The sequence below is a fragment of the Rhyacophila brunnea genome, unplaced genomic scaffold (genome assembly GCF_057557595.1).
Source record: "Rhyacophila brunnea isolate RB1 unplaced genomic scaffold, BYU_Rbru_1.0 scaffold_8, whole genome shotgun sequence".
In the NCBI taxonomy this organism is placed as follows: Eukaryota; Metazoa; Arthropoda; class Insecta; order Trichoptera; family Rhyacophilidae; genus Rhyacophila; species Rhyacophila brunnea.
Window position 1 is genome coordinate 27,581,686 of NW_028233350.1, and position 24,102 is coordinate 27,605,787.

Sequence of the window (24,102 nt, forward strand, 5' to 3'; positions counted from 1 at the left end):
TGCAGTTATATTACTTTTATTAAATTTCATGTATGACATTTATTTTGTTTAGTTTATTCATTTTTATATTTTAATTTTCAAATCCCTCGTTGATCGTGAAATTTCACTTATCGCGACTATTTCCCCCTCGATCAATGGGGGATGGTATACAGGTCACAAAAGCATGCCTCTTGACTATGAAATGTAATGATTTTTCATTAGTCAAAATAATACTGTGTTCACCGTCCCTGCATGCGACAAAACCATTGCAATTATTCAAAAATATCCAAAAACCAATATTTTTCCAAAATAACTGAATAGTAAATTCATCAGCGTTTTGAAGGTAAAAAAATAATAATAGGAGGATATTAAAACATCAAAAATTATAAATCGTACAATCTTTATTCAAGTACAAATCACAATGTCACATTAAAAAAAAAACAAATTGAACATGTATAGTTAAAAGCCAACTTTTCCGAGAGTTGTATCAGTACGCGGGTCGGCGGTTATTTTTTGGACTGCAACCAATGCTTCGTTTATGGAGGTTTGCAAAGATCTCAGCTCTGATATAAACAGCAACTGCAAAACATCAGAGCGGTTGTTGACAGATTCATTATTTTTGGAGGTGGGGCTGGGATGCGGTGCAGTCTTCAAGACAGTCGCCAAACCGCTGAGACGAACTCTGGGATCAGGGTGAGGCCCGACACAAGCCATCGCCGCCAATTCGGCAACGCCCGATGTAAAGTCTTCGCTCGTGACTGTAATAAACATTAACCAATAAATTAAATTCTTGTGCTATAACAATTACCAGAAGCAGCAGTGTATGATTGCTAGAAAACCGCTACGCATGAAGATACTGTTTATTATTTGCACATCACACGAATTGCATCAATGCAGCATCTAATTATTTTATTCTCTGTTCATTCTGGCATCGGATGACCACCTTGTATAACAATGATTTCTGAAAAAGATAATATTAAAACAATAAATCGGCATTGAGCCGTAAAACTAACTTAAGCTATTCTTTGATACTAACAACACACACTAGTATATAAATAATACACATGAAAGTTGTCAAAAAGTTAAGGACTCAGCTTGTGATCTAATATTTTGTATGAAATTCTCATCTGAATCATTTTAATTTATGCTTTTTGCATAGATCAGCACAATAAATTACTGAAAGATTATTCTGAACATGGTCTGAAACAGCTATCAACATTTTGTTTAAAAAAAACTATTAGAATATGATTCTATCATGGGAACATAAGTTCAATTAATTACCATCACTAATTACACAAACGAGTCAACATTTACCGGCCATCTGGCCTGATAATGAAATATAATTTTGAATCACTATCAAAACTCATCTTGTCTGCAATGTGTCAAATACCTCGATGTGACGTCACCGTTATTCACAAAAAACGCATTACCAACGCGGAGCTCTGCACATTGGTCGAATGCAACTTTTTAGTTTGAAAAATACATCTAGTGCTGCTAACAACAAATCGCATGCGTCTCGGGCTGCAAGTCAAAGATGCCAGAATGCATATGCACACATACGAAGTAGTCATTCCTATACCGGCTCGCCGGTCGCTGCATCCAAATATATATGCGTTTTGAAAGGATATGCGCGACTGTTCCGTTAAAATTTCAGGATTTGCGAAGTGTTCTATCGTAGAGACAGTTTGGGAAACCCTGAATTCTAACCTATCCAATATCAAAATGTTTACATTTATTTGATCACTAACTTCATTTTCAACTTTTTAATTCTGGTTTTGACACCTGAGTAGTTTTAATTTGAAAACGTGTTATACACCGCGTCAACTGTTCACTTGTACATCATGGAAAGCAGTGTAATCATATTTTTATAATGCTGATTTTAATATAAAGATGTAAAAATTACAATATTTTGAAAAAACTATAGTACACTGAACATTTTTCTTTTCGAATCCTTCAAAATTATAGTATTTTTGGATTATTTCTTGTAAACATACATTTTCGAAAACTCATTCAATCAAGTTAGGAGTCCATCGGTGATGGAGCTATGTGCACTAGGACTTTCATCATGAAAAATGGTCATTTTGAAACTGATTCGAGACAGGCAATGCACTGTGATTAATCAAACAGGGTTAATCGGTAGGTGAATCATTGCATACAATCAATATTATTTAAAGTTAATGATTGCTTATGATAATCTTTAATTAAGGACTTTATTTATTCAACGAATAATTCACAAGATTTAAGAATGTATTATTGAACATACATAATTTTGAAAACACTGAGAAAATATATTATAACCAATAGAAAAAATCTTTTATGAAACGAACCTGCATCTCTTAGGTCTCGTGCCCACGCACATATACCACTATGCTAAAGGTATCATACTTAATTACATCAAAATTTAACTAATGACTCTTATAATACTCTCGAGAAACCCGAGAGATGCAGGTTCGATTCCTGCATCTTACTTTTTTCAAAAAAGATTTTTTCTATTGGTTATAATATATTTTCTCAGAAGTGTTTTGAGATAATTACAAACACGAGTTTGTGTAATTAATGTATAATTATTTAAGACAGTAAGTGGCAGCCAATAGAGAAGATAATTATTGTGTATTCTTCAGCAAACGTATGTGTCACCATATCAACACATGGCACTAACTGCCGTATTTATTCTCCCACTCGGTCATTGCTAATTTCAAACTAGTGCCAGCTAAAGAGAGAATTAATAAAACAATAGATTAAAAGCTTACTTTACAAAGGATAATCATTTACTTACAGTCAAGATTATCCAAAGGATTTGTTGAAGTAACATTTGGTACAGATGTTTTCTTACGAGTTCTTTCAGCTAGTGCAGCATTATAATTGGTAGCTGTAAATGTTAAGAATTACCAAACCTTATTCAATCAGTTATGTTATATTTTGTAAGATTACAGAAGATCCTAAGGCTTTTTTCGCCAAATAAATTCTTAAGTGAAATCATGGTAAATATGAAGGAAAGAAATAAAAGTGAATATTTTCAGACCATTGTCGGCATATTCCAACCGCACAGCGTAGGATGCTAACCATGTCAATTGTTCAGCAGGAGATTCATTTATCACAGGGCAACTCATATCATTTAGGTAAGTTGCAAAAGCGTTTACCCATTCTGGGACATTCATTTGTCTCAGACCTTCTCGTTCTTCTATCTTGTAGTGTCTAATTTTTTGGTCTTCCAGCCAAATAACAGCACTTCGAAATTCAGCTTCATCTGGATGTTTGACAAACATTAATACCGGGTAAATCTTGTAAAAACAGTGAATGATTAAGAATCTTACATATTTCTTACCATGTACATTGAAGTCATTTGGATTTGGGTGATTTAGAGCGCTGAATTTTCTCTTAAGCATTTTCACTAAATACCTATAATCTTTTCGTGAACGAATTGAAATAATGAATGGAGCCTTTCGTAAATCTCAAATCTGTCAAATTTAAGTATGGCCTATCTATGCCCTATGGTATGCAGTGCTGCCAGATTGAATCATAGATAATATCTAATATGGCAATTACCACTATTGTACGGACAAAATAAAATTGTTAAAATTCGATAGTTTTGAAAAGTGACTAGGTATTCATTTAAACTAGATAAATATTTTGAAACACACTAATTTGCGTATTATTATGAACTCACAATTCATTTAAAAAAAACCACAACAGTCAAAGTTGTTGACGTTTTCTCAATCTTTGGCAAAAGTGGTTTGTTGGTGCCGAACTTTTGCCGGCGCTCCATTGGCGAGCCAAAAGTCCGACGACAATAAATCGTCCGATTTGTCTATGCTCTGCTACTGATCAACGAACGAAAAAAAATCGAGCTGTCAAAAGTTATGATTATCCATTGCTATCCATTGCTGACTCGAGTAGAAAGCCCATACATTCACAACGACTGGTCCTACTTTTTCTGCCCCTCCTGTTGTTGTCTATGGATGACTTGTCATTGTTCTATAGAGTGCTCATACTGACGCGTTTACACAGGGAATGATTTGATTTGGATAGATGAGTTACATAATAAATAATACACTAGCATTAACACACTTTCTACAAATGTAATGCATAGATCAATGCTACATATTTTTTGAAAATCGATATTACCACCAGCGGCGGCTGGTCTAACATCATACAAGTGCACTGCACTGCTTGCATTGCTATGAAACATCGTAAATCATATTTTTTCTTCATAGGTTTTTAATATTATCACTCACTTATTGTATTGCAAACCATAAACCGATGTGCCCATATTGCCAATCAGCGATAATACAGGTACTATGCACTGTATACGTCATCTTCACTGAAATCGTTTGCGCCCCGGCAATAAATTTAGTTTACTTAAAATGAACCCAAAGCTTAGTATTAACTAAAGCCATTATAAAAACAACTTAAACCGTGCTAATCGTTTTCGCCATGCGTAAGTTCCAGAATATCGTGCGCCGACCGGGTAAAATGACATCATATTGGTCTGAGTAGAGAGCAATTACAGATTTGAATTATGGTTTGTTGTTATAGACGCTGGCAGCTTACTGTTTATGCTCAAATTATGTTTAGTATCATACTTAGCATCTCATATTATGTAAAATGCCTGTTAAACTAAAATCAATAGAATTAATTCATAATTTTCTAAATTTAAAATGGGTAAGAAATATAATACAATGTTGGTAAGATGATGATAGAGAATGATAAAGAGAAACGGTGCAAGGACACAACCCTGTCTGACTCCGGTCGTGACCCCGAACCATTCCGTGACAGTGTCTCCAATTGTAACACAGCATTCGCTATTTTCGTGCAGGCTTTTGATTATGGCAATGATCTTGGGACGGATCCCGTATGCTCCCAGTATCATCCAGAGGGAGGGGCGGTGCGGACTGTCGAAAGCCTTCTCATAATCCACAAAGCAGCAAGCCATCGGACTGTTCAGCTCATGGTTCTGCTGGAGAAGACATCGAAGGTTGTGGATTTGGTCTGCACACGCTCGACCAGGTAGAAACTCGGCTTGGTTTTTCCTGAGGACGTGCATTATTGGATCCCTTATTCTCATCAAAATGATGTTTGCCAAAATCTTTCCCGGAACACTGAGTAGCGTAATGCCTCAGTAATTGTCGCAGCTTAGAGGGTCACCTTTTTTAAGAAGTGTGATAATTTCACGTTCACCCAGTCCCTTGGGCAGCGCTCTTCTTCTCACACCTTTGTCATCAGATGAAACATAGGGTGCAGAATTGCGCTCAAGCTGTACTTGAGGAATTCTGGATGAATCCCGTCTCCCCCCGGTGCCTTTCCGTTCTTGAGCCTTTTCACAGCCGATTTTATCTCGGTGTGCGTGGGCGGGCAATCGGAAATCTCGGTCGCTGGGGAATGTCCAAAAGTAAAGCTTCCGCAGATATTTCAAAGGGATCCAAAGGGGGTGGGCGGTTCAGCACTCCGCAGAAATGATTCTTCCAAATCTTCTTGACGCATTCTGCGTCAGACTCTATTGCTCCACTGGGACCACGAATGGCTCCGGGAGTCGGTGGTCGCCTGCCGCAGACTTCACGAGTGTTTCGGAAGAGTTTCCTGGTGTCATTTCTGTTTGCTGCCTCCTCTGCCGCTTCAATTTGCCGGTTCATAAAATTGCGCTTGTCCAACCGCATGGATCGTTTGACTACCCTGTCTTGGGTCTGGTAGTCAGTCCGGCGGTCCTCGGTTCGGTCGGGGTCTGTCTCTACGTCTCTCAAGGCTTTCAGCCTGGCTCGTTCACCAATTTCAACCCACGTTTCGTTAGACATCCACTTTGGCTGCTCACTCCTTCTGGTACCAAGAACGGTACGAGCGGACGACTCAATCGCACTCTTAATGAGGCTCCAGTCCGCCTCAAGGAGGTCGGATTCAGATTTGTGCCGCTCGTAGATACGATCTACACTATCTCGTACAGTAGTTTCGAAGTCAATCCGAATTCTTCGGCGTCGGAGCTTCTCAACGTCAATTCGTTCGCACTTTGGAGGCCTCGCATGGCGACTGAGTTTTACTCGGATGTTTCCAATAAGTAACCCATGATCGCTATGGATATCGGCGCCTCTGTAAGTACGCACGTCGAGAAGTTCCTTACGGTGTTTCAAGCTGTACAAGAAGTGGTCAATCTGCGTCCTCGTGCGTCCATCAGTATATTCATATCATATCAGCATATTTGTGAATGTCTTTGTGGGGAAAAACAGTGCCTCCGATTGCGAGCTCGTTCAGAGTGGCGAATTCTACGAGCCGCTCACCATTATCGTTGGGGTCACCGAGGCCGTGTCGTCCCATCACCGTGGGGCCAAGCATCGGGTCTGCTCCTACTCTCGCATTATAATCCCCCATTACAATCACGCGGTCTCTTCGGGGGATGGCGGAGACTGCCGTGTGGAGAGAATTGTAAAAATCATCCTTTATCTGTGCGTCGGCATGCTTAGTGGGGGCGTAGCACTGAAAGACGGCCAAGGAGCTACCAGGCGTCTTGAAAGAGGCACGTATCAGTCTCTCCGAGATTGGTTCCCATTTCACGAGGCAACGGGCCGCTCTCTTCGACATCAATACTGCCACTCCCTGGCGATGGTATTGCTCCTGACCTGAGTAGACAATAGAGTAACCCTCAATCAACTTTCTCCCGGCTCCTTTCCAGCGCACTTCGCTCAGCCCTAGGATGTCCACACCGTAGGTGTGCATGATACGTGTGGCGTGCAGGTCCTTTCCGGGGGTCCGCAGAGTGCGAACATTATATGTCCCAATGCGCATACTCGAGTTGTTAGAGAGGATTACTCTACCTGTTTCATTGTCCATTTCCATGCAAGGTCGTCGTTTTACAGAGCCGGTTGTCGTCCGAGGCTGCTGTGTTGGTGTTTTGATAATCTGTTTCGTTTAAGGAGGCAAGGTGATTAGCCCAGCGCTCCCGAGGCCTGAGCCACGAGGGCCCTGAAGGTCGGCTCGACCAGGTTTTTCTGTCGGGGATTTCCTTCCCTTAGACAGTTTTATGGCGCCGGTCACTCGCCCTTCGCCCCCTGCTGTTAGCAACAGCGTACGCTGCACTGTCCGGAGGTCGCCGCGGGGAGGCCAGCAGATGGGACTTGCTGGCAGTTTGGCATTTCCCAACTTTTGCTATGAACACATCTACTGGCGTCAATGTGTCCACTTGGGGCCGACCAGCCGTTGACCACCAAACTACTACAGAAGTCAATACCACCCGAACGAGGCATACCTGTTACCCCCACGGTGAAGCTATGCGACCTGGAATACGCCGATGATGCTGTCCTATTCGACAATCGAGGGTATTCAAGAGACAATCGACAGGCTGCATAACAACTCCTCTCGCGTTGGTTTGAAAATCAACGCGAAGAAAACCAACGTCTTGTGCAATAGTACCTGTCCTGATCCAGATTTCCCTCTGATTAGCGATGGACAAAACATCGAGAGCGTCGACAGCTTCAAGTACCTGGGGGTACACATCACGGGAGATGGCATTTTGCAGAAAGTACTCGCTATCCGAATGGGAATGGCTGGAGCAACATTCAACTCGATGCGAAATGTCTGGGACTCACGATTGTACTCGATCAAAACCAAATGCCGCCTATTCGATGCTTGCATTCTGACGGTGCTGCTTTACGGTAGCGAATCATGGCACCTTACGAAAGCTCAGAGAAACCGTATACTGAGCTTCGAAAACAGATGTTTGCGACGAATACTGGGAGTTCGGTGGTATGACTTTAGGAGCAACGAGGAGAATATAAGAGAACGCTCCAAGCAGCCTCTCATCACGCTGAAAGTGAAGAGGCGACGTTGGACCTGGCTCGGCCACGTGCTGCGGATGCCAGAAGAGAACTTTAACCTGGCTTGCCTGTTATTCAAGCCGACCGGATTCCGGCGACCTGGAAGGCCGCTAAATACAATCTACCGAGTGTATACGGCGGAGCTACGGGATGCTGGTTTGACCTGTAACGAAGCAAGAAGACTGGCGAGCGACAGGGATTCTTGGAGGCGCCGCGTGGTGTCCATATGCTCCAATTAAGGGGTGGATATGGCCAAAGAAGAAGAAGAAGAAGATACCTATATTGATTTATGTATACTGCAATTTAAATCAGTGAAGATAAAAATAATTTTGCTACCTACCGCATTTCTGGAAAATTAATATTGCATTATCCTGTGTGTTGACTAAACGCGAAATGATGTCGGTTATTTATAATAGATATAGAAAATTATTGATTCATGAATTCTAGTGATAAGCTAATAAATCTTAATACTATTTATTAGAGTGCAGTTTCATAATAATCATTATTCATACAGTGTACAAGTTGCTAAAGATAATGTACTTATATAGAATAAGATGGCTTATGTTAAAAGTAAGAGGTATTTATTTACTATAAGAGATACAATCGTTTCTTAAATCTAATCCAATAAAGATTTAAGTAACTCGCAACATGTTTCATTAAAAATATAAAATATACAGGTAATTTCCCAAATGTCAATAACGTTTTGTCAAATCAAAAAAAACACCGAATTGATTTAATTTTTCAATAAGGTAAGTTTCCAGCGCATCCTCAAAAATTACAATCCCCAAAAAATCACCGACCGCTACTGATTACCACCGGTTTTTATGTGAAGGACTAGTCTGACTTTGACAGCTGATGAATAACAGGAATGTTTAGTACCTATTTATAAAAAACACTGATAGTTAATATATTTGATTTGAGAATTTTTTATAATTCAATTTGAACCGAGAAAGGGCGAATCAATATGTCAAGCAATCCGGGATCTGATTTTGACAGCTGAACAGTGAACCACTCGTTGCTTGTGCAAAAAGATATGATCAGGCTTTATTAATCTAAAGGTGGCGCTAGATTATCGTTATGTCTTCCGATAGTCCTACAATTTTCTGTCATTTATCCGTAGACTTACATAAAATAATATAGTAGTGAAAACAACACAATTTTAACGTTTTATTTTATGAATTTCATAAATACAAATAAAAAATAATTGATAAATCTCTCATTTTCTAATGTGTAAATTAACAAATTAATCAATAAAAATGTTTAAAACAATTATAGATTTTTTCGGTCCGAATGATTGCGTAATAATGTCAAATCGAATGTAGGTACGTAGTGATCGACGGACGAAGTCTGGCAGCTAGGAAATTTAGCAAACACATTAAAACTCTTATTATTCTTGTTGCCTCTGAAGTCCCTTGAGATGTTGATCGTATTTTTTGCCTTGGGTTCTTCTGTGCTGGCCCTTTCACCCCCTTTTCTTCTCGATTATTTATCTCTCTGGTTGCTCATCTTCTTTAGCAGCTGGCAGGACTGACGCTTCCGTTGGTGGCGTCCTTTTTTGTCTCAGCTATTCATTTTTTAGTTGATTAATTTTTCCTTTGTTCGCAAGCGGAAAAAATTGAGTCTTACGAAATTACAGTGAAATTTTGAATTTGTGCGTTAAAATGAAGTGCAATGAAGACAGCAACGTCGCGGGAGGAGTGACGATGGAAACCGACTCGAATGAGTCGGAATTACTGATGGAGGACACCGTGAGCGTCAGTGAACTCAGGGTGTCAGTAATGTCACTGGACAATAAGGTATCGCAAATCTTTTCAATGTTGACCCAACAGAGTCTACCTGCAGTGGTACCTACTCCACAGAAGCCGACGATAAACATCGACCCTCCGGTAAGTTTTTTTACGGCCGCCCGCAAGGCCTGAACCAGCGGAAAAACCCAACAGGATTCCGTTGCCTGTATTTAGTACGAGGGTGGGTCAATAAGTCCTTAGAAAAGCCGACAAGTGGCGCGACTAGTACTGTAAGCGGTTTGTTTTCATGCAGCGGCACTACCGATTCAGTATGCTGCGAAGTTTCAATCAGATTGGTCGGGTTGTTGTGTGTTTCTCGTACATTTAAAATTGTGGAAAATGTAAAAATGGAAAATGGAGAAAATTGAGTTTAGAGCTGTTATTAAACATTTTAATATAAAAGGGTTAACAGCAAAGGAAATAAAAAATGAGTTGGATTTAGTTCACGGCATATCTGCTCCTTCACTTGCAACTATTTATAACTGGTTAAATGAATTTAAACGTGGTCGTACATCAACAACGGATGAACCACGCTCAGGACGTCCTGTAGAGGTGACTACACCAGAAATTATCAATAAAATCCACGATATGGTGTTAAGTGACCGAAGATTAAAGTTGAGTGAGATAATTGAGGTTACAGGGATCTCAAAAGGTAGCGTCATTTCTATTTTACATGACAAATTGGGCATGAAAAATATTTCTGCAAGATGGGTGCCGCGTTTGCTCACAGTCGACAATAAACGCAATAGGGTGGTGGCCTCTAAAGCCCTGTTGTCGCTCATGCAACGCAATCCGGATGAATTTTTTCGTCGCTTTGTGACTGTAGATGAAACATGGATACACCACTATACTCCCGAGACGAAAGAACAGTCAAAGCAGTGGATTGCGAAGACAAACAATGTCAAAAGAAGGCGAAAACCGTAAAATCAGCTGGTAAGGTTATGGCTACTGTATTTTGGGATGCACGTGAAATTATTTTCGTTGACTATTTGGAAAAAGGAAAAACAATAACAGGGGATTATTATGCATCTTTATTGGACCAGCTAAAAAACGAAATTGAAGAAAAATGGCCTCATTTAAACAGGAAAAAAATCCTCTTTCATCAGGACAATGCCCGTGTTCACACATGTTTACGATCAATGGCTAAAATTGAAGAATTGAAGTTCGAATTGGTCGACCACCCACCGTATTTGCCAGATTTAGCCCCCAGTGACTTTTTCCTTTTCCCAAACTTAAAAAAATGGCTAAGTGGACAAGGTTTTTTTGCAAATGAAGAAGTCATCGATCGGACAAATGCTTATTTTGAGGACCTTCCGAAAACTTATTTTTCTGACGGTTTAAAAAAAATTGAGAAACGTCTAACCAAGTGTATTGAGCTCCAAGGAGATTATGTTGAGAAATAAAAAAAATACAAAAATAAAAACTGTTTTAATGCTTTTTTCTAAGGAATTATTGACCCACCCTCGTATCATAGTACAGGAGCCTGCTTTTCCGACACCAGAAAAAGCTCGGGTAGCGAAACATACCAGGTTCTAACTTTTTGACACAGATAATTGGGCAGGGGTTCGCTATGCTGAAACCCAAAAACAGTATTTGGCGGCCCCGTCCTTGTCTCTGCTATTTATTTTCTCAGGGAAACCAGGTAGGTGTTCTCTGGACTTCAGAGTCAACAAGAATAATAACAGTTTTAATGGTAGGTGAAACTCCTTTCATTATTCGCTATTGACTCTGAAGTCCCTTGAGATAATATCTGCTTGTTATCACCTGGTAAAGCAAGATAGGATGGATGAAACCTGACATGGGAACTAGGTATAATAATTATATTCCTTACTTTTAGACTCAGTGCACCGGGCTGAACACAGAGGACAATATATTTCGTTCCCCCGCTGTAGAAGCTGTGTGTCCATCAGTCTCTGGTAAAATGTTTTAAAAGTAGCCTCCTGGCGCCAATTACCTCTCTGCAGGATGTCATGTATGGGGTAATCCTCTAACCAATTTAAGGAGGCGACTGCTGATCGAGTACTGCCTGGTGACTCCTGTACCCCTGCATCAGCGAGTATTGACTTCACCCAATTTACGATGACTGCTCGAGTCGCAGGTTTTAGGGGACCTCTTGACGAGATAAATAATGCCGGAATGTTACCACTTTCTTCTCTTCTCTCATTGGAAACGCAGATAAGTTTTCGTAGCCAAAATACTAAATCGATGTTTTGGCAACTGGGCGTGTTTAATTTCCATCCAGATTGGCGGTGCCTTGATGTGTCCGTCTTGGAATCAAACACTGGCCATAGAATAATATGGTCGCCATTATCGACTAGGCCATTATCCGCCTCACTGAGTAGTGTAAGGTCATGAACCCGTTGTCACGATGCAAGTAATAATAATATAGATGTTCTGCGTGAAACTTCATATGGGTTGTATACTAGTCGTGTTGTTTTCTTGAGGTAGTCTACGATTATTCTTGGATCCCAAATCGGTGATTTTGTAGGTTTAGTCTTGCGGGTGGATATGGTTTTTAACATATGACGCACTACTATGTTACTGCTGATGTCTTTACTGATCATAGGTTTGCAAAAGTTAGCTATGGCTGTCATATGAACAAGAATAGTGTTATATGAAAGACCTTCCTTATTGTATAAGTTTAGTGACCCAGGTGTCTAGCCACTTCAATCGGTTCGGGGGTATTATAGCTTATCGAGTTGGCCAGGCACCATATCTTCCATTTGTCCCATGCAGGTTTATAGGTCTTCAAAGTGGATGTTCGGATTCGTGAGACACACGTTGTGACTACATGGGCTGTGTTGGACGCGAACAGGTCTACTTCTGGGAGTCCCCATCTTTGAAATATGGGAATTGTAGCTGCATAGCTAGGTGCCATTCTGGGAAAATTTTGCTGCGTGAGAGATGGTCTGCCACGCAGTTGTATTTGCCTGGAAGGTACTGTGCAGTCAATGATATACTGGCCAGGTTGGTGATTTCCAGAATCTGTCGGCAAAGACTTAGTAGGGTTGCGGACTTTGTGCTCCCTTCGTTGTTGATGTAGGCCACCACTGTTTTGTTGTCGGTTTGTAGGAGTAAATCTGATTCCCTGAGCGTTTGTTCCCGGAGTTGTATGGATGAGAGTACTGCATACAGCTACTTTCGGTTTGAGTGCCACGTGGATTGCCCTTGTGTCCATGTACCTGATAGGTGGTACTCGTCTAACTGCGCTCCCCAGACTGAATCAGCTGCGTCTGTGGTGAGCAAGTGATTGTAGGTTGCCATGTGAATCTTTCCTGAGAAGCCCACCGCTCGAATCCACCATATGATGTCCTCTCGAGCTTGTGGTGAAATCGATGTTGTTTGGTGAGGGTGGCTCCTTGATAATTGAGCGGTCATACGTTGTAGACGTCGGCAATGCAACCTCCCCTGTAGAGTGACGAAGGTTGCAAAGTTAAGTCACCCGAGGAGACGTTGGGCCTGCTTGAGCGACCTACTGTCTTTTTGGATCTGTAATTGTAGGTGGTGACGAAGTGATGTGCACTTCTATGTTGATAGATGTTTCCGATTGTTGTGAGTATCCCATGTGATGCCCAAATACTCCCGTTGTTGGCTCGGGATTAAACAAGATTTTTTCTTGTTGATCATCCAGCCTAGTGCCTGCATGAAATATATCATATAAGTCAGTTGCGACAGAAGAATCTCTCTGGACTGATTTTCCATCAGAAAGTCGTCTAAGTAAGTGACGATTCTCATACCTTTTCCCCGGAGGTGTTCGGCCACCCAGTTTATTAATGAGGCAAACAGTCTTGGTGCCGCCGACAGTCCGAACGGCAGGCATGTGAATTGCAGGAGTTCTCCTTGGTAAACTAGCCGAAGGAATCGGCGATGTTGTATAACTATAGGTACTGTGACACCCCCGTATGGTCCCCATTTGGGGATGTCTTTGTGTATCTGGAGACGCCCGAATCGGTATCAAAGCCAACAAATAATAAAGCGCTGATTACGAAAATAAATAATAATAAAAGAGCCCAGCCGGCAATGCCGTAAATTTTGTTAACCGTTGGAGATTTGCAACGTCGCTTTCTTTTCGACGACGGTTTCGTTGGAAAAAATCACAAGATGGCGCGGAGATCGCGACAAGCAGCAAAACCGCGAGCACGCCGATTTCGTACGGATAAAATAAATTATTCAAAATGTAACCATATAGTATAATATTAACGTTAAATAAACCTCGCCGTTTTCCATCACAATTCCGGTGGCTTAATTATCCACCTTCATTCCAAATACAGACGATAAAAAAGAAAACAAAACACAAAGTGACAGTTGAGAGAAACCAAAATGGAGGGAAGTGATAAGTAGCCCCAGTCAAAGTGGGACTACGCTTCTTGATTTTGATCGTCTGGAATCAAGAAGCAGGTGAAATTTCTTTCACCCGGACACACACCCTGAGATCCAAACACCGGAATAGGAAACGGCGAGGAAAAAACATCCAGAGGCTTGCCTCTGGTGGCGCTCAACAAACTATAATAAAAAAAACAGTAGAAAGAGGATGCTGCCAAAGAACTTGGTTCTCTAGAATCCATGACTAACAGCGTGCTGGAGAGCGTCGAGGCCTGGGGAAGGAAGGTCAAACTGTCTTTCTCCGCGGAGAAAACGAAGGCCTTATTCTTTACTAGGAGGCGCGTCTCTCCGCCTTCGCTGGTGATGAATGGGCAACCTCTATCTTTTTCTAGGGATCTTAAACTTTTAGGGGTTGTAATCGATGACAAACTAAATTGGTCAAAGCATGCGGACAGCATCTGCAAAAGAGCCGCGGTGACTTCGCTCAAACTAGCAAGAATGGCCAAACCCACATGGGGTGTATCTCCTGAAGCTCTTCGAATTCTCTACACTTGTGCTATTGAGCCTATGATCACGTATGCGGCCAGCATATGGCATGAAGCTGCCAAACGGAAAAACATAGCAAAAAAACTCAATACGGTTCAGCGAGCACTAGCGATACGAATATGCAGAGCTTACCGAACGGCTTCGCTCAATTCAACGCAAGCTCTAGCAGGACTTATGCCTCTAGATTTACGTTTAAAACAAATCGCTCTCATTTACAGAGCTTAGAAGGGCGAGGAGGGCCTCGCAGGTTTTCTGCCTGACGACAGGCTTTACGAAAAACCGGTGGACTATAGAAGGCTGCAACACCCGGCTAGACTATTTTCTGAAGTGGTTTCTTATCCTGCAACGTTGGAAACCAACGAATGCAATAACATGCCGATTTTCACGGATGGGAGCAAACTTGATGGCGGTACTGGTGCAGGTTTTGTGGCATACATTAATGGCGGTGAGATAGCGGCTCGTAAGTACCGCCTTGCCAGCTATTGTACGGTAATGCAGGCCGAACTCTATGCCATCCAATGCGCTCTGGAGTGGGCAGGCTCAGATCCAATTCAGCGAAAGCTCACCGAAAACCATAGTATTTGTATTTATTCGGACTCCAAAAGCTCAATCCAAGCAATTGGAAATCCGTTGTCTACTAATCCGATTGTCTTTTCTATTCACAGCGAGTCCGCTCTACTGAGACGGCGCCACCCCGAGGTGCACTTCAAGTGGATAAGGGGACACACCGGGATAGAAAGAAATGAAAGAGCTGACAAATTGGCTCGGCATGGTGCCTCTGAACCCAAGACCGCAGTAGCTTATGACAAATTTCCTTTGAGCTACGCGAAAATTACAATTTCAGACATGGTGAAAAACGAATGGAACTCACGATACATAAACTCATCGACAGGGGAGTTGACCCGAAAGTTTTTACCTTCAATTTTAGCAGCACGAGACGTCAGGGTGCATAAGGGACTGTGTTTTGAGATGACTCAGATTCTTACAGGTCACGGAGTCATGCGAGCATACCTGCACCGGTTTTAAATAACATCTGATGGAAAGTGTCCATGCGACGACGGAAGCGACCAGGACGTCTTACATTTACTCCTAGATTGTCAAATCTTTAGCAAGGAGCGGCACAACCTGAAATTTTTATTACAGATGGCAGATGCGGACATTCGAGACCTTCCGGGGACCATGGCAAACGAGGCCGGAAGAGATGCCCTTTTTAATTTCTGTATTGATGTAATAAAAAGAATAAAAATAATAAATGGTGACATGTAAAGATGATTCATGCCTTTCAGATCCAGTGACTGCAATCATATAAGATAGGATAAGTATATACTTAGAACATTAGTCCAATGCGACATTTCTTTTACCACGGGAAAAAAAACTCGACTACAAATCGCAGTCCTCAGTTCCCAATGAATACGACAAAATATTCATCAGAATCACCTCCGCCTTGCGCTACTAAGAATTTTCCAGGGTTTTTGCAAGGCGGTATCATAGGCCCTGGCCGAATCCAAATCAGCAATACCCGATGCGGGTAGAAGAACAGTTTTCAATAAGGCATATTCTCTCAGCCGGCACAATTTTCATTTGACTAGCACCAAGTAGAGTAGTTTGCGTGCCAAAGTCCTTAAGAAACCTCGATAGTAAATGCGAGGTATCCATAAAGGCATCTAGAAAAAAAAAAAAAAAAAAGCCAAGCCAGTGAAGAAAAGAGCAGAAACACCCGGATTGCGAAGTCATGGCTCCTGATGTACTCCCGACCAACTGCATCCGCCAGCAAACTTGGCCCACGGACGAGTGTATCGGGCAAGACCCTGGCTCCAACGAGGGAAAACGGCATCAAACGCCCTGCATCATCAGCCGCTTGAGCCCTCTTCGTCAACAGCAGCGTGTCTGTGAGCCTTGCAATCAGCCCTGGCCCAGATGCACCAGGATGAAGAGAGCTACAAAGCGGCCTTCTTCAGCTGAGCAAAGCAGCCTCCATCAGCGGATAGCAGCCAAGCAGCATCCTCAGCCATTAGCATCATAGATTAGTTAGTTTAAGTGTTTTGTGTTTGGAAGCGATGTATAATAAGTTAGTTCAGTGCTCGAAGTGAAAAATTTTACAACCCGGAGAGGTTGTATGAGGCAGAATGGCGTTCCGGTCCATTTCGGGCCCTGATATATTTTTAAAATTATTTTTATAAACTTTAAAGCCATTTAAGTATTAAATTAAGTTTTCTGCATATTATATTAGTATAATATCAGTGTAGTGCGTGTAATTCGATAGCCGCGGCAGGGCAAGCGAGCAAAAAAGGGGGTCGAGTAATGCGCCGGTATGCATTTTCGTGAGGGATCGACTGATTTTCGGACGGTCGCTGTTGGGAAGGCTGGGTGCGACGTCCTCTCTCAGCATCCACCCGTACGGTAGACATGGGGAGCCGCGAACCACTACGCCCACAAAGCGGCGTAGTGCTGCATCCGAAACTCTCCGGTTGCCTACGGTCCGAGGGTGTTGAGAGGGCTGGGCGCGACGCCCTCCTCTCTCAGCAGCTTTACGGTAGGCCTGGGAACCGCGAACCACTATGCTACAGTGCTGCATCCGAGTCTCTCCAGCCACCGACGTACCGGGAGGGCTTCGATTCTTCAACGTCTAGAGACGCAACCACCCCTTATCAAGCCGCCGCACTGTCCAGTTACACACGCTATCGTAATCAGCCCTTAGTTGGCCCGATCCCCATTCGGGCCTTTCCGGAGAGGTGCGCTTGTGACACCCCCGTATGGTCCCCATTTGGGGATGTCTTTGTGTATCTGGAGACGCCCAAATCGGTATCAAAGCCAACAAATAATAAAGCGCTGATTACGAAAATAAATAATAATAAAAGAGCCCAGCCGGCAACGCCGTAAATTTTGTTAACCGTTGGAGATTTGCAACGTCGCTTTCTTTTCGACGAAGGTTTTGTTGGAAAAAATCACAAGATGGCGCGGAGACCGCGACAAGCAGCAAAACCGCGAGCACGCCGATTTCGTACGGATAAAATAAATTATTCAAAATGTAACCGTATAGTATAATATTAACGTTAAATAAACCTCGCCGTTTTCCATCACAATTCCGGTGGCTTAATTATCCACCTTCATCCCAAATACAGACGATAAAAAAGAAAACAAAACACAAAGTGACAGTTGAGAGAAATTCTCTTACCAAAATGGAGGGAAGTGATAGTACATGTAGGTATTGAGATATCCAGGGACATGGTGGATAGCTCGGGATGTTGGTGGGACCCGGGATTCACAAAAATGAAATAATTAATGAAAAGTCTTTCTTTGTTGGACACATGGCTTTATATTTTCAACGGTTATTTTTACAAAGAAACTTATGTTTAACAGTACCCAAATTAATCTTATATTGTTACATTCCTAATGTTAATTATATCTCAACATCGCTTATATTCTAATTATTATTTATCTGAATTCGTTGTATTATTAAGTTTTTAGCGCGGGAATTCGCGAACCCGATTCCGCGTCCTCCCGCGACTATGTATGTTTTTCTACTCCCCGAGTCGTGAGGGCTGATCCGGCCGATACTCACATTTTTTTTAAATATCGACCCTAGACGAGCAGTGTTTCCATCCTTCCCTGGCATACTCCTTATTATTAATTAGATGCAATCCTTACGTGCTAAGTACAAGTTGAATATTTTGAAAGTTAATCAAGGAATAATGGATGTACGTACGCCCATTGTTGACTAGAAGGTCAGGTGACATGGTTATACCTAATAATTAATTTAATCTATCGGGAGAGGCCCAATAATCATCGGTATGACAGTACGCTTGGCTTAGGTCTATTTTTACTAAACAGTCTTCCCTTTGCAGGAATGTTGGGTTCTTGAAATGGTGGAACAGTTTAACGGCCCTGGTTGTAGGAAACCGTTTAGGCATTTTAGGTTGAAGACGGGTCGTTGACTGCCGTCTTGCTTCCTAACTAGGAACAGGGCCCAATTATCTGTATCAAAAAGCTGGAGCCTGGTAAGTTCCGCTAGCCGAGCTTTTTCTGGTGTCGGAAAAGCAGGCTCCTGTACTATGACACTAAATACAGGCAACAGAATCCTGTTGGGGTTTTCCGCTGGTTCGGGCCTTGCAGGCGGCCGTAAAAAAACTTACCGGAGAGTCGATGCTTATCGTCGGCTTCTGTGGAGTAGGTACCACTGCAGGTAGACCCTGTTGGGTCAACATTGAAAAGATTTGCGATACCTTATTGTCCGGTGACATTACTGACACCCTGAGTTCACTGACGCTCACGGTGTCCTCCATCAGTAATTCCGACTCATTCGAGTCGGTTTCCATCGTCACTCCTCCCGCGACGTTGCTGTCTTCATTGCACTTCATTTTAACGCACAAATTCAAAATTTCACTGTAATTTTGTAAGACTCAATTTTTTCCGCTTGCGAACAAAGGAAAAATTAATCAACTAAAAAATGAATAGCAGAGACAAAAAAGGACGCCACCAACGGAAGCGTCAGTCCTGCCAGCCTGCTAAAGAAGATGAGCAACCAGAGAGATAAATAATCGAGAAGAAAAGGGGGTAAAAGGGCCAGCACAGAAGAACCCAAGGCAAAAAATACGATCAACATCTCAAGGGACTTCAGAGTCAACAAGAATAATAAGAGTTTTAATGGTATGTAAAACTCCTTTCATTATCATTGATGCAATTTGTCTCCAACACTGCCATCCATTCGCATTTACCCCGTCAAAATATCTCAAAAAAAGCATCCGCATCGGTATGGAAGGTCTGGTCAAAAGAGTCTCAAAAAATAGCCCAATATATGACAAATTGATGGCTTTCATAGTATATTTAGATCTCCTGCGTGCATAAATGTTTCGTTTGTTCATTAACAACAGGTAAGTAGGGAGCAATACAGCGGTGTTGGCTTTTTTTGAGACTCTTTTGACTGGACCTTCCGTACCGATGGCGGATGCTTTTTTCGGGATATTTTGACGGGGTATTTAGTGAAAATACAAAAATGCAAATTTTTTCCGTAATTTCAATGGAAAAATCATAAAAATATGCAATAAAATTACTTAAAGCCTCCCCCAAACCAAAGCGAATATTCGCAGCGAATTATTCGTCAATCAAGCTCGTATTGGCTTACGGGACAGAGCACGCTTGCGCGACCGCCTTGCGTCTTGAGTGCGAATTTGCAGCGAATATTCGCTGCGATTTTCGGGAACTCTGTCGACAGCGAATTTATTCGCGGCGGACAATTTCGCCAAGGGAATTAGTAAAATCAAAATGGCGAAGACATTGAGCAGCTGATCGAGTTGGTCCGGAAATATCCAGTCCTTTATGATTTCTCTGACAGTGACTACAAAACATAAGAAAGAAAGATAAGATATGGGATGAAATTGGCAGGGAAATTGTTGAAAATGGTATGAAGGTCGTCATAATAATATTATGTAGGTATCTTTGTCTAACCAAAGTATGTAAAGTTTTTTGACCGGATGAATACGCTATTATAAATAAATAACTTTAATCTAAGGTCCCGATATTTAAAAAATACATATTATTAATTTGCGTCATGCACAGCCTTTAATAACAGAAACTTTATAACTTTGATTGTTAGTGCACTGACAGTTCTAACTTGCGATCGTTTGACGTTTTGGTTTCGACTTTCGAGCAGTCATATCAATAATGTTATAATTAGGTATCAGTTACAATACTTCAATCATATTCGGTATCGGTCACGTAAATACCCATTTTATATTCGTCGATAATATCTTGATAATATTTTTTTAGGTTAGATAGGTAGTCTTTAAGATTATTTTTTTGCTTCTAACATTATGCAGCATAGCATTTCTATTGTAGCTAAAGATATAATATACATATAGGTAGATAAGTAGGTACTCCATGTCGTCATTGTGGTATTTTGTAAGGTTTTAGACCAAAAACCTTACATACTACTTACTATCGGGTTATTTACAGTAGGACATACCTAGGTTGTGTTTGTTTTTTGATCTCAAGAGACCTCAATCACAAAAACGATATTATGTACCTATATACCTACTAGGTATATATTTCCTTCATTATGTATAGGTATATTGAGCTAATAAACTGGTTTTGCCCAGTGCCGACCGCGAACCAAGATAATATCTACATGTTCCATCTACCTACCTAACATAACCAATGTTTTCTGTTTCACATTAATTTGTATACCTACAAACATTTTAAACTTAATTGAGATGTTCTTAAACTTCTGTTCATGTAATATTATGTAGGTAGGTATATCTTGGTCTGCATTAGGCAATAAGATTAATAATTTTATGTGCATGTAAATATAAAGGTCAGGTACCTCCTCTAAGTACATAGTATTATATTATCATCATGGATACCTACCTGAATGATGTTGGAGATATACTAATGCTTTGTGATGAATTTAATTTTAGCAAAGATCTTCAACCTTTCAACGTAGGTACAAAGCACCAGAAGAAATTAAAAATGAAACCCCCGGCATTAACAGGAATAAAATAATATTTCATCATAAACATCAGTCGGGGTCATTCCACTGCTAGATGAAAGCCTCTTCTAGCTCCTTCCACTATTTTCGGTCTCTAGTTCTTCGCTGCTACATACTTTTATTGTACTTCACGTGAACAAAGAGATCAACTAAGTGAAGTGTCAGTCAACAAAAGTGGCATTTGTGCACAATGTTAATGAATTTTCTAAAACATTAAGTGTGATAATATAATATACAAGGATGAATAAGGCGTGGGCGAGGGCCAAGGTCCATTTTATGATTCCTCTATTGATGTACCTATTTTTATTAAGAAAAATGTTTGCCGTAGAATGGGGTGAATACTGAATAGACCCTTTTTAAAATTTCTATTTTTCTGCTACACATTATTCGGACAAACATGAATGACTTAAAACCTGTTTCTATGGACATAATCATACTCTAAAATATTTTTCAACTACCATTTATTATCAAACAGCCAATTTTGTGTGATGTCTCTTTCTATCCAGCGTTGGGGTGATTATAGACATGGCGGGTGGATAGAATCGAATAATGGTAATTTCCTAATGTTAAAAATGTAATTAAGTACCTACTGTACATTACAAATTTATGTAGGTACATTTAAGTATGTAAATCAAAATCAAAAATATAAATTTAAATGTTATACAACACAGTATCATGTAAGTATTTAAAAAAACATATACTTACATAAACATCTATTTATCCAAGAATTATTTGATACTTGAATCTGTATTTTATATACCATATTCGATGGATGTATGTGGTGTATTTTGTAAAATATTTGGTACGTATTTATTATTTAACTAAGCGTATTTAATTTGCTACGTGACCTGTAGCTCTTTTATAATCACAAATTATTGTTGAATGTTCCGAAAATGAGTTTATGTGCCGAAACAGCTGTCAAGGTAAATGACTCAGTTAAAGTAGAATTAACAAAAATAACTATATTTCAACACCATTATAATCCATCTACCATATAAACACCATTTCAAGTAATAAAGAAATAAAAAGTCACCTAATTAAATAATATTATACTAGAAAAAATATACTATCTATATACCCACTTAATTTTCATTTAAAGTTGTAAAACGCCCGGTTACTAAATAGAGGAAGGACAGAGTCTTCTGGCATGACCGAATCACATTGGAACGGTGTTATTGTCATTTGACAGTAACAATACTGACACCTAAATGAGTCGCCTGCACTGCCAGAATCATCTGAACCCTGTCTACTTATCTATATACAATTTATTGTTATTTTTTTTCATATTTGTCCATTTTATTACAATATCGTGTTACTTTTAAAGCTCATTGTAATTCTAATAATTATATAAATATTTTTCTTGTATTCTGTGCAAAAATGATTATTAAAACTTTCTTAACCTAAACCAAGTATTTTTTATTGAATGATCCTGCAAAAATATTCAAGTACAGTTAAGTGACATATTTTGTTTCGGTGTATAAGCCATAAATAAATATACATAAATTATATTTAATATATACATGTATACTGTATGTATAGCCACGGTTGGTCTTGCACTTGTTGCTGTAGCTATGCGATCTGGTGTGGTTCATTATCCAAAAACACTCAATCACATCCCTGGTCAAACAGCGGGCAGCCGTGTAGTGAGTCTGGCTGGCCTATGGTGGCACTAGAATGATTTCAATATACACAGTCTGTTAATTTGAATATGTTTTCGACTGAAAGTTGTAAAAATATTAGAAATCAGGATTTAAATAATTAAAAAACTGTTTCATTAAATATCATATTCATACCTATGCAAAATTTTGATTCCTTTGAAGTACCTATACAAAATACGGATGAATATAAACCAAACAAAAATATTTGTTACTGGTACTGCCATAGTAAAGTAAAGTTTAACATACTTCCCTAATAAAACAAAATTCCCAATTCTTGTCGTTCTGTAGATGTTTCATTTCAGTTTTTACCAACGATCCACTAAATATGAATTGGTCATAAACACTCAAAGGAAATCTGGCACTCACTGCCAGAATGTCCATGTCAGATACCTGCATAAAAATAAATGTCATGTTATGATATTATACGTAATGAATATGAATGTATCAGAAACAACATAGATTTTATTACGAATTTCACATTTACAGAAAATTTTCTGCGCTCATTTTTGAAAGTCTCCAAGTATGACGGGTATATTCGCACATGGGTGCAGTTAATGCACCCAATGATTTTCGGGAAACCTGCCCTTTCTTGAAGTCTGAAATTGAAAAATATTTTTACCGACACAAAATAATATTCCCGTTAAATTCTTATTGAGTAGGTAATTTACTTGTTGTGTCTATGCGCAGTTACATGACATGTACATTGTAATATTGTATAAATTGATCAGAGGGTATCAACACAACACTAAAGACTGTCAGCGCTGTATGGCGACTGTATGTAAGTATTACTAAGCACTGCTATTATAGCATCGGACACGTTTCCTATGCATCTGCTTACTGATGCCTGGCTCATTGCGCAGAAGACTTGGCCTACCCGTTTTTGGTACGCTCCCTCTGCGTAGAAACGCAAAATAGTCAAAACCTACAATTCAAATAACGGAGACATGTTATTTCAATAGCATATTACCACATATTACCTTCAAATCCTGTTAACCCTTCATGGTAAATGCTTATTTATAATATGTGCAGTTATGAAACTGAGTAAATCTATCTTACCTATGAGCCATGGCAATCTTGCCCTGTCATAAAGTAAGGTTATATTAAATGTCGATGTAATTTGTCGCACGCCATCTCATTATATCTTCAGCGTGTAATAAGTATTCAGAAGACGTGTACATTTTGTCAACACACAACTGTCACTTTGACATTCGTATATGTATTTAGTCTATGGCTGCATCCAATGCTGCCACCTTGTTTCAGATAATTAAAATACACTTTACGCAAAGTGGGTAAAAGTTGTAGCAATTCTGAAAGCGCTATAGTGTACGTGTATATTTTATATTTAATTCATAAAAATTATAGAATAATTGGCGTAAAATATTAATAATATTTACAATTTTAAATCTGGCGCGTAAATAAAATTATTTAGTCTATGGCTGCGTCGCTGACGCTTTGGTGTGGGGCCAAACGCGAAATTCGCATCAAATCCAAGCGGTAGCGACAGCGATAGCGAGGGCGTTGCGAAT

General features: G+C 40.2%; 2 protein-coding genes across 5 annotated transcripts; both read right to left on the reverse strand.

Moving 5' to 3' along the window:
* Positions 1-360: 360 nt before the first annotated feature.
* Positions 361-3,454, reverse strand: LOC147064090 (tRNA-splicing ligase complex subunit RTRAF). 2 transcript variants are annotated; one of them, XM_085958693.1, is made up of 4 exons: positions 3,305-3,454; positions 3,002-3,226; positions 2,756-2,848; positions 361-737 (listed from the first exon to the last, which is right to left on the reverse strand). In XM_085958693.1, exons 1-4 carry the CDS (start codon positions 3,363-3,365, stop codon positions 439-441), a joined length of 678 nt encoding a protein of 225 aa, XP_085814819.1. In that variant the 5' UTR covers positions 3,366-3,454; the 3' UTR covers positions 361-438. The 2 variants fall into 2 exon arrangements, with proteins under 2 accessions (XP_085814819.1, XP_085814820.1); XM_085958694.1 differs by lacking the exon at positions 3,002-3,226.
* Positions 3,455-22,319: 18,865 nt separating this feature from the next.
* On the reverse strand, positions 22,320-23,776 carry LOC147064091 (uncharacterized). 3 transcript variants are annotated; one of them, XM_085958871.1, is made up of 4 exons: positions 23,633-23,776; positions 23,061-23,172; positions 22,823-22,966; positions 22,320-22,587 (listed from the first exon to the last, which is right to left on the reverse strand). In XM_085958871.1, the coding sequence occupies exons 1-4, from the start codon at positions 23,641-23,643 to the stop codon at positions 22,540-22,542; spliced, it is 315 nt and encodes a 104-aa protein (XP_085814997.1). In that variant the 5' UTR covers positions 23,644-23,776; the 3' UTR covers positions 22,320-22,539. The 3 variants fall into 3 exon arrangements, 1 of the variants encoding a protein (XP_085814997.1); XR_015071991.1 differs by lacking the exon at positions 23,061-23,172 and having other exon boundaries at positions 22,320-22,966; XR_015071992.1 differs by lacking the exon at positions 23,061-23,172 and having other exon boundaries at positions 22,320-22,966; positions 23,554-23,776.
* Between the last annotated feature and the right edge of the window lie 326 nt (positions 23,777-24,102).